Source organism: Chelon labrosus (assembly GCF_963514085.1).
Source record: "Chelon labrosus genome assembly, chromosome: 11".
Taxonomy (NCBI): Eukaryota; Metazoa; Chordata; class Actinopteri; order Mugiliformes; family Mugilidae; genus Chelon; species Chelon labrosus.
In genome coordinates, this window is record NC_140344.1 from 6,519,710 (window position 1) to 6,532,493 (window position 12,784).

Consider the following 12,784-nt stretch of genomic DNA (forward strand, 5'->3'; position numbering starts at 1 on the left):
TGCACAAATGTGTTTGCGTATGTATTCCTTTTGAGCAAATGTGTTTTTATTGTGTGTGTCTGTGTTTATCTGAGAGGAATGAACTCCTTAAGTTAATGTCAGACATGTAATTCCAAAGGTTTTGTTTTGCATGTCCCGTGACCTGGATGGCTGAGAACCTCCACAGACTTCAGAAGCATATATTATGGTTCACTATTATGTAATCACATATGTGTGTGTGTGTGCAAGCTTGCATGCATGTTCGTATATTTCTTGATATCAGCTGTTTACTGACGCTTTTGTGCTTGCGTGCATGTCTTTAATGCGTGTATGCGCGCATATGTGCGTGTGTGTGTAACCATATCTATCAGAGCGGGACCTTCGGAAGCTTTTCTTTAACCCGTGGACATCCCCTGCTGGCTCTACACACCATTTAAAACCACATGACAGGAAACCCGGGTCACTTTGAACTATGGCCCCTCCACCACCACCGCATTAGCTGACAAACACATTGACACCATCCAGGGGCCGAGGAGGAGGAAGGAACGATAAGACGCAAAGATGGAAAAAAGAAAAAAAAAAAAACAGCTCCCACTGGGCTTTCATCGTCTCACTCCATTCACAAATCAGACGAGACTGTTATTTACATGCCGACACAGACGATAAAACTTTTTTAAAAAATCCTTATAATAAGACTGCAGCTAAGTTGACGCTGTTTGCCATGATGACGCAACAGATCACACGTGTATGCTAAAAACTGGGAAGTTGCACTTTTCGCGGCAAAAACTTTTCTTTTTCTTGTCCATCTGGACGACATTTAGTGTTTCAAATTAAGACACCAACAACAACTGGCAGCTCTAAAAGGTGGTTTTGCCACGCTGAGGCCTATTCTCTTCTGCTGAAACAGTAGCATTTGGTCAGCTCCTCAGAGTATTGGCCTGAGAGAAGCTCAGGTCTGGATTTGATAAGTGGAAACAGACCGATGCAGTGCTGCCTGTGTGTTTAAGGCCAACACACATCCGACACAGCGTAAACAGCCCGTACTCCTGTGACTAAACCCTGGAGCTTAGCCATAATAATTCTAACCCTCTGTACAGTAGATGAACCATCTGCTGCTTACTAAGCTTGGCTTGTTTGCCAAGAGTTGCTATTGTTTTTTTTTTTTGATTTAAATAAAACTTAAATAACAAGAGGTTGCTGCACAATCAGCTGTTTGCGTACAACATTAGAGTGAAAACTATTTCTTCGTTTTAGTCTATTTTTGTGCATTAATTTATGTTCCTTTGCTAAACATCGGATTGCAGCTATCTCAAGTCAAATTTAAGATATAGTAGATTAGGTTTTGCATGTCTTTTAGCAGATGCTTAGGAAGCTCTACGTGATAAGCTCTCAAGAGCTATTTTCTGCCTATTCCTTCATCCTCAAGACCAAACAACACACAGTATACTATACATGCTTCACAGCGTGGTAGAGGATCTGAGCAGGAACGGGTTTTTATGGTCTCACTCTCTCCTGGGGCTAAGAGGGCTAATGAAGTCCGTCCTGAGCTTTATTAACATCCAAAGGTGGGGCCTCGCAATAAAAAAAAAAAAAAAAAGAAGAAGAAGGGGGGAAAAAAAACAAGGCCTCATTAACTACATCACACCTTCAGAGCGCGGGGAGATCCAACGCTCGGGACCGATACATGGGGTAAACGGGGCATGTGATAAGGCCCGATCCATCACGGCGGATTCAGACTGTCTCGCAACCTCATTCCACTTAGCAGCAGTCCGACGACTTCAAAAAAAAAAAAGATTAAATACAAACTGGCGGAATTCCCACAAGGCTATCAGCCACAGGGAGCAAATTTGCCAGCATTTGGTTCACAGCTGGTGGTGATTTCTCAGTTAGCGCGTACGTATATACAGTGCACGGATCATGAATCTCGGTGCATCAGGTGGCTCAGGGAAACAGGTGTAGAAATGAGAGGAGGAGGAGGAAAACAAAGAAGAGACAGAAGCGGGGATAAATAAGAAGGGAATGAAACGGCAATTGCACATGTCATATTCATTATTCGTGCCTATATTTTCTTGTTAAACCCATGTCATTTTTCCAGGTACAGTTTACATTTGACACCTATATGCAAGTATGCCGTGTGTTTAAAGTTAATAGAAAACATTTGATTGAAGACAAGAGGAGTCAAGTTAGGGTAAAGAGAAGGAAAAAAATGTTTTCAAATGACTGAATGCAGAGAAAGGAAAAGCGAGAGGAAGCCTCTGGGATACTGGGATATCGATCAGTGAGGAATCAGTGTAACAGTAAATGATCCATCTATAACCAGGGCTGTTACCGGGACACCACTGGATATATCCATAGGCCTCTTGTGCCACACCTCTCAATTTCTGTTCTCGAATCACGTGTGACACACCGACAACAAAACTGTCGGAAAGTCAACAATTAAAGCATCGAAGCGGTGGACAAGGAGCGCCTCCTCACAGAAGAAGAAGAGACTGTGCGGAACAATTAAGGGGAGCAGATTAGTGGGCAGGAGGAGTCAGCTCAAAAATGTGAGGAATGAACGCGAGACGTGCGTGTTTGTGTCTTCGTGAGTGGGCTGTCGGGAAGGTGTGTCCGCCCACTAACCTGGATCTGTTGCTGGAGAATGTTGATCTTGTGCTGCTGCTGCAGGAGCTGCTGCTGTTGTCTGGCGATCTGGGAACACAAACACACACAAAGTGACAATGACGGTTAATTTGACCGTGCATTTTACTACAATATCTCCCCCAGAATTCTGAGATAATAAATAATCATTTATATGTTTTTAAATGTTTTTTTTTTTTTTAACTAAAATAAAAGCACAACACTTATTAACTTATTAATATATAGTTTTTTAATTTTTTTTAATGAGACCTTTTGACATGGTATGTTTGTTAGGTTTTTGTGGTGACATAAAATCTGGGTAAAAAACACTTTGAATAAATCTACTGGTTTTAAAAAAAAATAGTCTAGTTAAATGTTGGCAAAATAGAGCTTTAACTTTGAAGGAGAAAGCTTAGGAGAGATCAACAAAGATCAACAACATGATATCAACAAAGGGAAAAATGACCAGCGAGTACAAAAACTGAAGAGCGGAGGATTAAGTTAGTCATCCTGCGCTCAAGAACATGATCCGTGCGGATGTATCTGTCCTTCAAAGAGCAGTGGGCACATTGCGGCAGCCAGAGCTTGAACCGCGCTGTTGAAAACGGTGCGGGGTCAAAAATGTCTCAAAGGCAGTACAGTACATCAGAAAAGGAGGAACGGTGGCACTGAGCTACGGCTCCGTTTGACCTCTGATTATTAACTCTGAAGAGCCACACTCCAGTGTGATGGATAGTGGAAGCCTCGCGAAAAAGCTCATGAGCAAATCTGTTAACTGAGTGATGTGTGAGATTGACATGTTTACGGCGACCAACAACACCCACCATGCCTCTGGACAAACACCTCACATAAACAGGAGAATGTGAAGATTGTCTGGTGAAGAACCTCTCGAGTCAAATGTTAAAGGTTTGGGTCTGATCGCTTGACGGGGAGCTGGGAGCAGCCACTTGCGGAAAGGTTAAAACCCTTAGAGGGGCAACGCATCGTCTGTTTGATCCCACCCATTCTGAAGAAGCAAAGTAAAGCAGCTGCCTCTCTTTTTTTTCTTGAGAAGTCGTTTAGTATATTTATTCCGAAATGTAATTACAGGCTGCTGAATGGGAGGCGGCGCCCCATTTGCACACATGTCATATTTCATTAAAAGCAGATTTCTCAGGGTTTGTCTGTAGGGCATTATCCTATCAAGTCTCAACAGCCAAATGACTGGCTGATATTGGAATCTGTCTTTCTTTCACTCTCTCCATCTTGCGTGTTCCTTTGTAAAGCTGTGAAAGGTGGAATGTGTTGTGATGGGAGGTGTGGACTTGTCCAAACAGAGCCTGTCGTATGCCGACCCACAGTAACGTGTCGGCAAACAGCGAAAACAAAGAGCGGCTCACCTAAACACCTCTCTGCCTGGTCTCTCTCTGTCTCTTTCTCTGTCACTCACCGTTGTTTCCTTTCTTCAGTCTGACACCCAACGACGTGCATCAGCAACTTTTTCTATGCTTTCTGAAGCCACACGCTGTCGTTCACTTGAACACACACACATATGGTTTTAGGAAAATTGAGTTTTTGCTTCACAACTTGAGTAATTTTTTGGACCAAGAGTACTTTTAGTGATTATTTATTTAAAAAAAGACAAGTGTAAGATGGTGATTTGGGTGTCATACAAGTTAAGCATACTAACTCCAAGTGGCTCTCAACTTAAGCTTCTCAATCTACACAGAGCTAGTTTCTGGGGTCAGGTCCCACAGAACAGGTGCTGTGATAAGTCTAAAGGACCAAAGGATGATTACTTGTGTAGCAAAGAGGAAAATTATCATTTGAAATTTACCAATCATTGAGTTTGTGTCTTGCAAACACCAACCAAATAAAACCGTTTCAGAAAGAACATCTCTTCTGTAATGAATGTCCCTCACCTTATAGACAATTGTTCACAAGGACACACTGCTTTGAATGAACGGTAACAAGAACTCTAGGCTGGGAACAAGTGATCTAACCACTTTATTTCAAGGTAATTCCAGTGGTCACTAGGGTATGCACTGGTTGACGTTTTAGGATTATGTTAACATTTGCATTCATCCGTGACATTTTTTGACATGATGTCATGGCTGTGCAGTTTGAGCTTTTATAAAATGAGATAGCTAGGTAGGCAAGTATGGCGGTAGGCAGTTAATCATCAAACTCACGCGATCTGGACTAATCAGCCAAAACCACGAAATGCTTTCTGACAGAAAATAATTTGAATTGGCTGTTAACTTGCATGGAGGTCACTGTTTTCCCAAATTTCATTTTCATCAACTTGGTAAGTAGAACACTGAGAGTTGTGAGCTATTATCCCTTCAGCTCCCGTTGTTTGTGCATGTATGCAGACACATACGTATGCATAACTTGCATGTGTATGTGCAATGTGATGTTGCACATACTCTTCAGACACTCTTTTTTTTTCCTTTCTCGTTACACAGCTACTTCAGCTTAATTTCCCCACAGCCAGCGAACACTCAACCCCTCCCTACCTGCTCCTGCTGCTGCCTGGCCAGCTCCATCTGTTGTCTCTGCTTCTCCAGCTGTGAGGCGGCCATCTTTTTTTGCTCATCGTGGGCAGCGAGAAGCTGCTCCCTCAGGCTGATCAGCTGACCAATCATGGTGGAAAGTTGGTGCTCCTTCTCCTCGAGCGACTCTGGTGTACCTGGACAGGAGGTTAGGAAGAGTTACAACATGACCTAAGACAAAAACAGTCTTCAGCTACAACTCCGCTGAGGCAGAAAATCAACACAAAATCACACCTGTTCAGTTATTATGATGGCTTTCTTTTCAAGTAAAAAATAATAGGTCCATGATAATATTTGATGCACTAGCCATACAGTAACTGAATTAACAAAGCACACTCCTTCAACAACTGCTTCCTTAAAGAAAAAAAAAAAGTTGTTTGAGCAACACAAGTCCTTTACAAAACTCTCATTCCTAAATTCCATAAATCATCCAGCTTGTAGTTACATCTTACTACTTATTATCTTCTGTCTTGTCTCTGCGTGCCATCGCTTAGTGTCTGCTCCCACGAACAATAAAACTGCTCTGAGTTAACCTTTGAAAATAAGTAGCTGTTGCAGGCCTTTGTCAGGTTTATGATTTAGACATTCTTGGGAGCTTTGTCAGCCAACGCTGTTGACACTCCTTTTTGATGCCACACAAATCAATAGATCAGATTTAAGTGCAAACAAGTACAAATTACAAAAAAAAAAAAAAACAGTAACAATACTGCCCGCATCCGTCACTTTGTCTCAAGGCCAGCGGAATAGAGAGAGCTTCGTCTATAAAGTACACAGCTGCCTTTATGTTTTCACCTGTCTCTCCTCAGGAGTTGACTCTACCATGCTGTGTGAAATGATCACACATTTTTGTGTAATGGATTTCATAACTGCAGTTCTTTATTAGCAGTTTCTATAACAACTGCATGTTAAAAACTTTTTTTTATTATTATTTTTTTTTTTCATTTCTGCGAAAAATTTCCTTGTGGCTTCTAACTGCCCCCCACAAACCAGTTAGAGTAGCTCATGCGTCAATAGGAAGAAGACGATCCCTCACAGGCTTCTTCTGTGGTCTCTTCACATCAGTAGATGTACAGAGGGTTATGTTTAAGGAAACCACGCAAAGACTGGCACAAAATGGATCTCAGAAATGTTGTTGTGAATGTATTGGCAAGGGCAATAGACAGGAACCATGCTCTTGTGTTACAAAATCATTTTGCCGCCGTCTTACTAAATCTCAGAATGGTCACTGAATGTGCTGCATGTCAGAGAAAAAGATTTTGGAAATGGAAATAAAATATAGTTATGTTGCATATTACATATATACTATGTATTGAAAGATACTGTATCTGTTCATGTCTGTTACAATGTCTTGTAAGACTAAGTATGTCAGTAGCAAATAAAGTTATGCTCTACAGTCTAAGTTTAGTGTCACAATAGAAGACATCTTCTTGTTGTTCTTCTTCCTCTTGGCTAGATGTGAATAGCCCTCAAGGGTGAAGCAGACAAATCATCTTGTGCAGAATAGCTTCAGATGTTGGAAGTCTATCAATATGTCTTTCCTGTCTGCAAGAGTCATATCCGAACTACCAAGTCCAACTAAGAGTTTGCGTACTTGGAATTGATAAATGGCTGCTGTGTATTTGGAAAAGGTTGTTTTGCTGCTTGTGGCTCAAAAACAATATAATGTTACTTTGTGCCTGTTTAATTTTATTCCGTTTTAGAAATACAAGGGAGCATCAGGGGAAAATTAATGTTTTTTCGTTACAATTCAGGGTAAATTTCTGCTCTGAAGACATTTTTAGCTGGTTGAGATTTGTTGGCAGCTTCCACCAGCACACAGGAAGCCTAATTCACCTCCAACAACTTCTCTTCCAGACACTGTCTGTTGCTGGTAACTAAGAGGAAGCACAAGCAGTTCAACACCGTTGGACCCAAGAGCTGCTGTTGTTGGTGGTGTATGTTTGTGTTGTGTGAAGTGTTTTTTATTTATTTTTTCTAGTTAGTGAATGTGCCCCTGGTTAACATGTTCTCGTGTTTCTGTGTCAACGTGTCAATTAGTCTTCTGCTTATGTGAATGGCTTCAAAAGCTCAAGTTTTGCTTGAGTTTGTGTGCATGTGCGCCCGCCCGAGTGTGCCAATACACCTCCTCGCTGAAGTTCATCTTGTTTAGAAGTTCTTGCTCTTGTGTGTGCATGTGTGTCTGTCTGTGTGTAAGGTCCTGCCCTGGGGCCATGTAGGGAGATTGCAGGGTGGCCCCAACACTACCTGCATACTAACAGAGTCTCCATTGTAGTCCTGTCAGGCCCCTATTGTACCCCGGACTGGCCCCACACACACACTCTCACGCACACACAGAAATTACCCCTCAGCACCCCTGTATCAAAGGCAACATTCTCCTCTTCTTGTCTCTGCTTTTGATGCTTTCATTCTTTCTATAGTTTTTTCCCATCAGTTACACTTATTCCAAATCTAGATTCTCCTGTGCCCTCTCTCCTAATTTCTTCTTTAAATTATTTTATTGTTCTATTATCTCCTGGTTCTTTCTGTTTGACTCTCCTCTCCTTGCTCTTCTCATCAGTTTTCCACCCAACTTTCATCTTTCACCCTCTCTTCTTTGTTTCTTATTCTTGCATCCTTCTCTTCACTCATCAGCTTCCTCTTCTCCTCCCCTCTTTTCTCATCAGCTCTCTCAGTCACCTCCTATCCCTTTTCTCTCTTCATCACCTCCTTTCTCCTCCCCTGTGCTTTTATCACCACTCCTCTCCACCCATGCTTTCTTTTTCCCTTCCTCACCCCTCCCTGCGTCTCTTCGGCCAATTCAGTCTTGCAACACTGATGGATACTTTATAATCCTGTCATGTCGTAAAATGTGCACACACACACAGACACACACACATACTTCTTCCTATTTCCCTGCATTCCTCGTAGTAAAGTAAAGCTTATTGTGTAATCGCGACAACTGCGATTAGAGCACAATGATTCATCTTTGTGGATTACGGGCTGTGCATTCCAAACGCGACGCCTCTCGTTCCTCCGACACTTCTGGCACCAATAATCATCTCAGACGTTTCCGGTTTCCATCCATCAGGATTATTCCCGACACCTGCTGAAGGCACCAGCCAAAACACAAAGCCATTAACCGTTTTCTCACTCTGTTTGGGTGAGGGGGGGATGATCTGTCTTTCGGAAACCAGAACTCTTACTGCTGCGTGAGGTGTTCATCACAAGTAATGCAGGAGTCTTTCCTCAACAGGACGTGCCGTTAAAGCAGGTGCAAATTTTCTCAAATTTGTTTTCTCTTTGTTTGCATACATGCAGAGGCACAGTCATATAGAAATATAGAATTCATGTAAATGCATGAATGACTTTTATCTAATTTTAAAATTAGGTTTGAATGTATGAAATGTGTAACTTCTACACATTCTCACACACAATCATGTTATTAGATTATATATTTAGGAAGTGAATTACTGCCTACGAAGTCACACAACATATGACAAAATTGTGTCTCCTCCCTGTAAATACACCAGAACACGCATCCAAACACAAAAACCACTCATAAAAATACACACAAACCATCACCCACTCACAGCATCACACCTAACATATTGATGGCTCTGGCTGCTTTGAGCTTCTGCCAAACCAGCATGTTTCACCGCAGCGTCTATGCGCCAAACTCCCAGCTTTTCTGCGGATGGCTAAACCGCCTCCTCACTGTCACGCCACAACAAACACTTGACCCCACGACGAACATGATCCCATGACCTTCTCGGGGCAGCAGGGTGCAAATATACAAGACCTAATCTGCACACCTTGGAGTTTAATGCAGACAAACGGCTCACCTCTGCAGACGGACAGTGGCATATGTGCACACAAAAATGAAAAAAAGTTGCAATGATGCCTGATTTAAGTGACTCTTGAATGTGATTATTGCTGCCAGATGTGCCAGCTCATGCGTCTGGCTGTATAACCAGAAACTTTCCATCCATCTGTTCTTATGAGCTTTCTGACTTTGCGTTAAAAAATGTAAATGCCCGGAATCATATGAAGAAAGTTCAAAAAATGCTCCAAAAAAAAAACAACAACAACCAGTTTATCATCAAGTGTTTGAGTCACAAAGTTTTCACAGACTAGAGGTATGCAGGAGTTTTTTTCACTGTGGTTAATTTGCACATTTTATTGTGTCTGGTTTTGCACCTCAGAATGATGGTCAAATTATCTTTAATGTAAATGTTAAAAAGGAAACATTGTAGTCACATAATCACAAATTATTATATATATATATCTATATATATATATATAGATATATATATATACATTCAGAAGATGCGTATATAGTTCTAATTACGCAATACAATATTTACACAAAAACACCTGATGCATTGATTCTTGGCACAAATATATCAAAAACAACATGTAGATTTTACAACAGACTAAAAAAAATGCAACGGCAAAGAGCAAATCATCGCAGAACTGAATGAAAGGGTCAAAATGTCACCTGTTTCCCACATTCGCCCTGCTAGAGCTCCACACTCATTCTGGGCACAGGCCCAGATGCCAGTGTGCAACTGTGAGGCATGGCGCAATTAGAAAGTGTATGTTACACCACGTCCTTGAATAAATACGGGATAAATTAATCATCAATATCGAATAATATCGCATGTTAAAGTGCATTCCACTAACTAAAAGGTTGGTCATCAGTTGTCTTTGTCCTAAAAATAACTGCGACTGAACAAATAGGTTCAGGCTGTTGTGTGAGGAGACGCGGAGCAACAGTTGTGGATTCAGGTCAGACAGAGCAGGCTTCGTTTCAAACACTGAGAAATAAAACGCTGGAATTCAATCTGAGCATTTCTTTAGTCGGGACACAGCTGGATGAAGAAAGGCATCTGTGTGTGTGTCTCTGTGTGTGTGTGTGACGCCATTTAAGAGCATTTATGCAATGGAACATGCTATATTTATGCATATTTATAGGTGTGTTCAACCAACACACAACAAATCGATTGTCAACACAACACAAGCATACTGTTGTCTCGTCTCCAGTGAACTGTAAATCAAATTCCCCAAATGTATTTAAATAGATCAAATAGGAAGTTATTTTAAAATACATGTATGGTAACACAGATACATAATCTACTATTTACCAGTAGTGTAAATAGTTTTGTCCAGACGGGACTTATTTCCGTTCTGCCATTGAGGGACAGTTAATTTACAGGGAGGAGGTCGGGGCGGATGGTAGTCACACAGAGCACATGACTTTCACTCCAGACCTCTTTCTTGGTTATGTCCAGAAAAGTACTTTAGTAGCTTGGGTTAGTCAAAGATCAATTAAATGTTAAATTGTTATGCAGCGATACAGCAAGTGCAGCCTGAGAGGCTTACCAGCATATCAAATGCTCTGATTTTTACAAATGTGAACCAAGAAAAAAAAGCTGAATGAAAACCTACCAGTAGTAAGATATGAACAAGCTCACCAGAGAAAATACAGAAAAACCTTGAGACCTGAGATTTTTGAGAAACAACTTCTCATATGTATGGTGTTTTTTTTTTCTGAAATGACTTCTCAACTTATCAGATGCACAGCACCCATGTACTGAAAGATATTGTGTGCGTTTGCAGAGGTTAACCAAGTGCATACATTTGGGCTTCTTCTTATCTTTTCTCATTCTTAGCTGACAGCACAGCTGCTTTTTTTGCACCTGGTTTATGTCTTTGTGTAAAATACATAACACCATAGCAACATATATAACGAGGAAATTTAGATTCAGATCAAACGTCACATTTTAATATCCACAGACAAAACAAGCAGTGATCCAAAGATAAAGTATAGATATAACTCCCATTTCACTTCCCTTGCTTTCACGTGGGAAGTCATATGAACTGAATTTTCAAATTAAAAGTTCGAGAACTTTCAAGTTTGATAAAAAACTATTTTATTTCTGGCACAATTATCCCGACTCTTAATGAGTGACCAGGTGTGTAACAGATGCCCATTTATTACTTAGCTAGTGGTGCTTAAGGATGAATATGTAGTTTGTGTCTGTGCAGATGGAGGTGGTCAGTAAGGAGAGAGAGAGAGAGAGAGAGAGAGAGAGAGAGAGAGAAAGCGTGTCCTACAATGAAAATGAATGTCTGTGCTGTTCTCCCGAAGAAGGCTCTCTGTAGTCCCCTTTTTCCCACTTTCCACAGAGGAAATGCTTGCCATTTCAGCGGGAGACGATCACAAACGGTTTCTCTCACTGTGAGCAGCCCGGCTGCGGGGACGTTAACGACTAATGTTACAACACATAAACATAATCCGCTGTAGCAGCGATGATGGAAAGCATTTCTCCATGTTAAAATATTGGTTTTTCAAAGTCACATGTTTTCCAACACTCTCTATTCATTTGCTTTTATTCGTCTGGGCTAAATAGGTTTTAAAATGTTAAGGCACCGACACACAAAACAATCTAAACTGAAGTCTTTCTTTGCCCGTGAGTTGTGAATTCGATCAGTCGTGATGCAAATAGCTTTCAGCGATCGGACTGGCATATTTTTATCATTGTACTATTGTATACTGTCCCAACCAATCAGCATCGCTCCTTCAACTAAGCTGGCGATCAGCTTTAGGATGACTGTGTGAAGCAATTAGTCAGACCAGCAACTTTTTAATGCTGAAAATAAATATACTACCATTTTCCTTACATAAAGAACACAATTTATATGTGCGGTATACAATGATTATAATGGTGATTATGGAGGTGGTGAAGTTTTTTTTACCATATTTAATATTTGAATAATCACTATTCACACAAATTAGCTACATCTGAACTTAACTTTAAACTAGATGGTTTAATAATCAAACCATAAAATAATACATGATGAGAATAATTAATTATTTTATTATTGTATGTCATATGTAATAAAATAATTATGACTGCTGCAGCTAGAGTGAAATTTTATCCAAAGATTCCACAATGTTGCCAATTTCACTTCCGAACACCAGAGAATATATATGCCTCTGAGCAAATTACAGCTTCATACTTCATGCTGTCTGCTGATGCGGACAAAAATACTAGGAGCATGTGCAGCCTCTCCCTTCGTACACACCCTTTAATCAAAAAATAACAACCCCTGGTGTTTAAAGCCACCTTCAGTGCTCAACAGGTAGGTCGGTGGCGACTTTACTCTGCTGCCTTCATATGCAGAAACATGCCGGAAGCATACACACTGAGGAGAGAATACTTCCAGCTGCTTCCTAACTTTGAATTTTGCTCAGTCAGTGTTGAATGCGTCCTGTTAACCTTAATATCTCCATTTGAATGCAGGTTTACTATAATTGCACACATGGATGCTGGCCTTGATTCAGACGCTTTCTTACCTTTGACCTCCCCTAGCAGTTCGTTGGCGTTCAGGCGGTCAACGCGCTCCTTCCAATCCTTGGAGAGGAGTCTCTCCATGCAAGATGGTTCTACAAAAAAAAAAAAAAAAACACAGAAAACAATTACTTTTTTTGTGCAATTTTGCACACTCATCAAGCATTAGATTCAGAATGAGGAATCTCCAAAGACGCCTGATTGTCATCAACATAATGTGACGCCCTTGGAGCTGGAAGAGAATAAAAGCGAGCACAGACAAAGAGGAGCCAGTGGAAAGCCAGTGTCCAATGTCTACACTCAAGGACTACAAGGAGC

The 12,784-nt window shown here is 40.9% G+C and overlaps 1 protein-coding gene across 3 annotated transcripts in view; it reads right to left on the reverse strand.

Annotated features, from left to right (window-relative positions):
* The window catches only part of LOC311495957 (transcription factor SOX-6-like), an 80,105-nt gene that overhangs the window by 32,227 nt on the left and 35,094 nt on the right, over positions 1-12,784 (reverse strand). For all 3 annotated transcript variants that reach the window (XM_084555643.1, XM_084555641.1, XM_084555642.1), the window contains 3 exons: positions 12,472-12,561; positions 5,097-5,269; positions 2,602-2,670 (listed from right to left, as the gene is read on the reverse strand). In XM_084555643.1, coding sequence (XP_084411769.1) covers positions 2,602-2,670; positions 5,097-5,269; positions 12,472-12,561 — 332 coding nt within the window. The remainder of the gene's footprint in view (positions 1-2,601; positions 2,671-5,096; positions 5,270-12,471; positions 12,562-12,784) is intronic.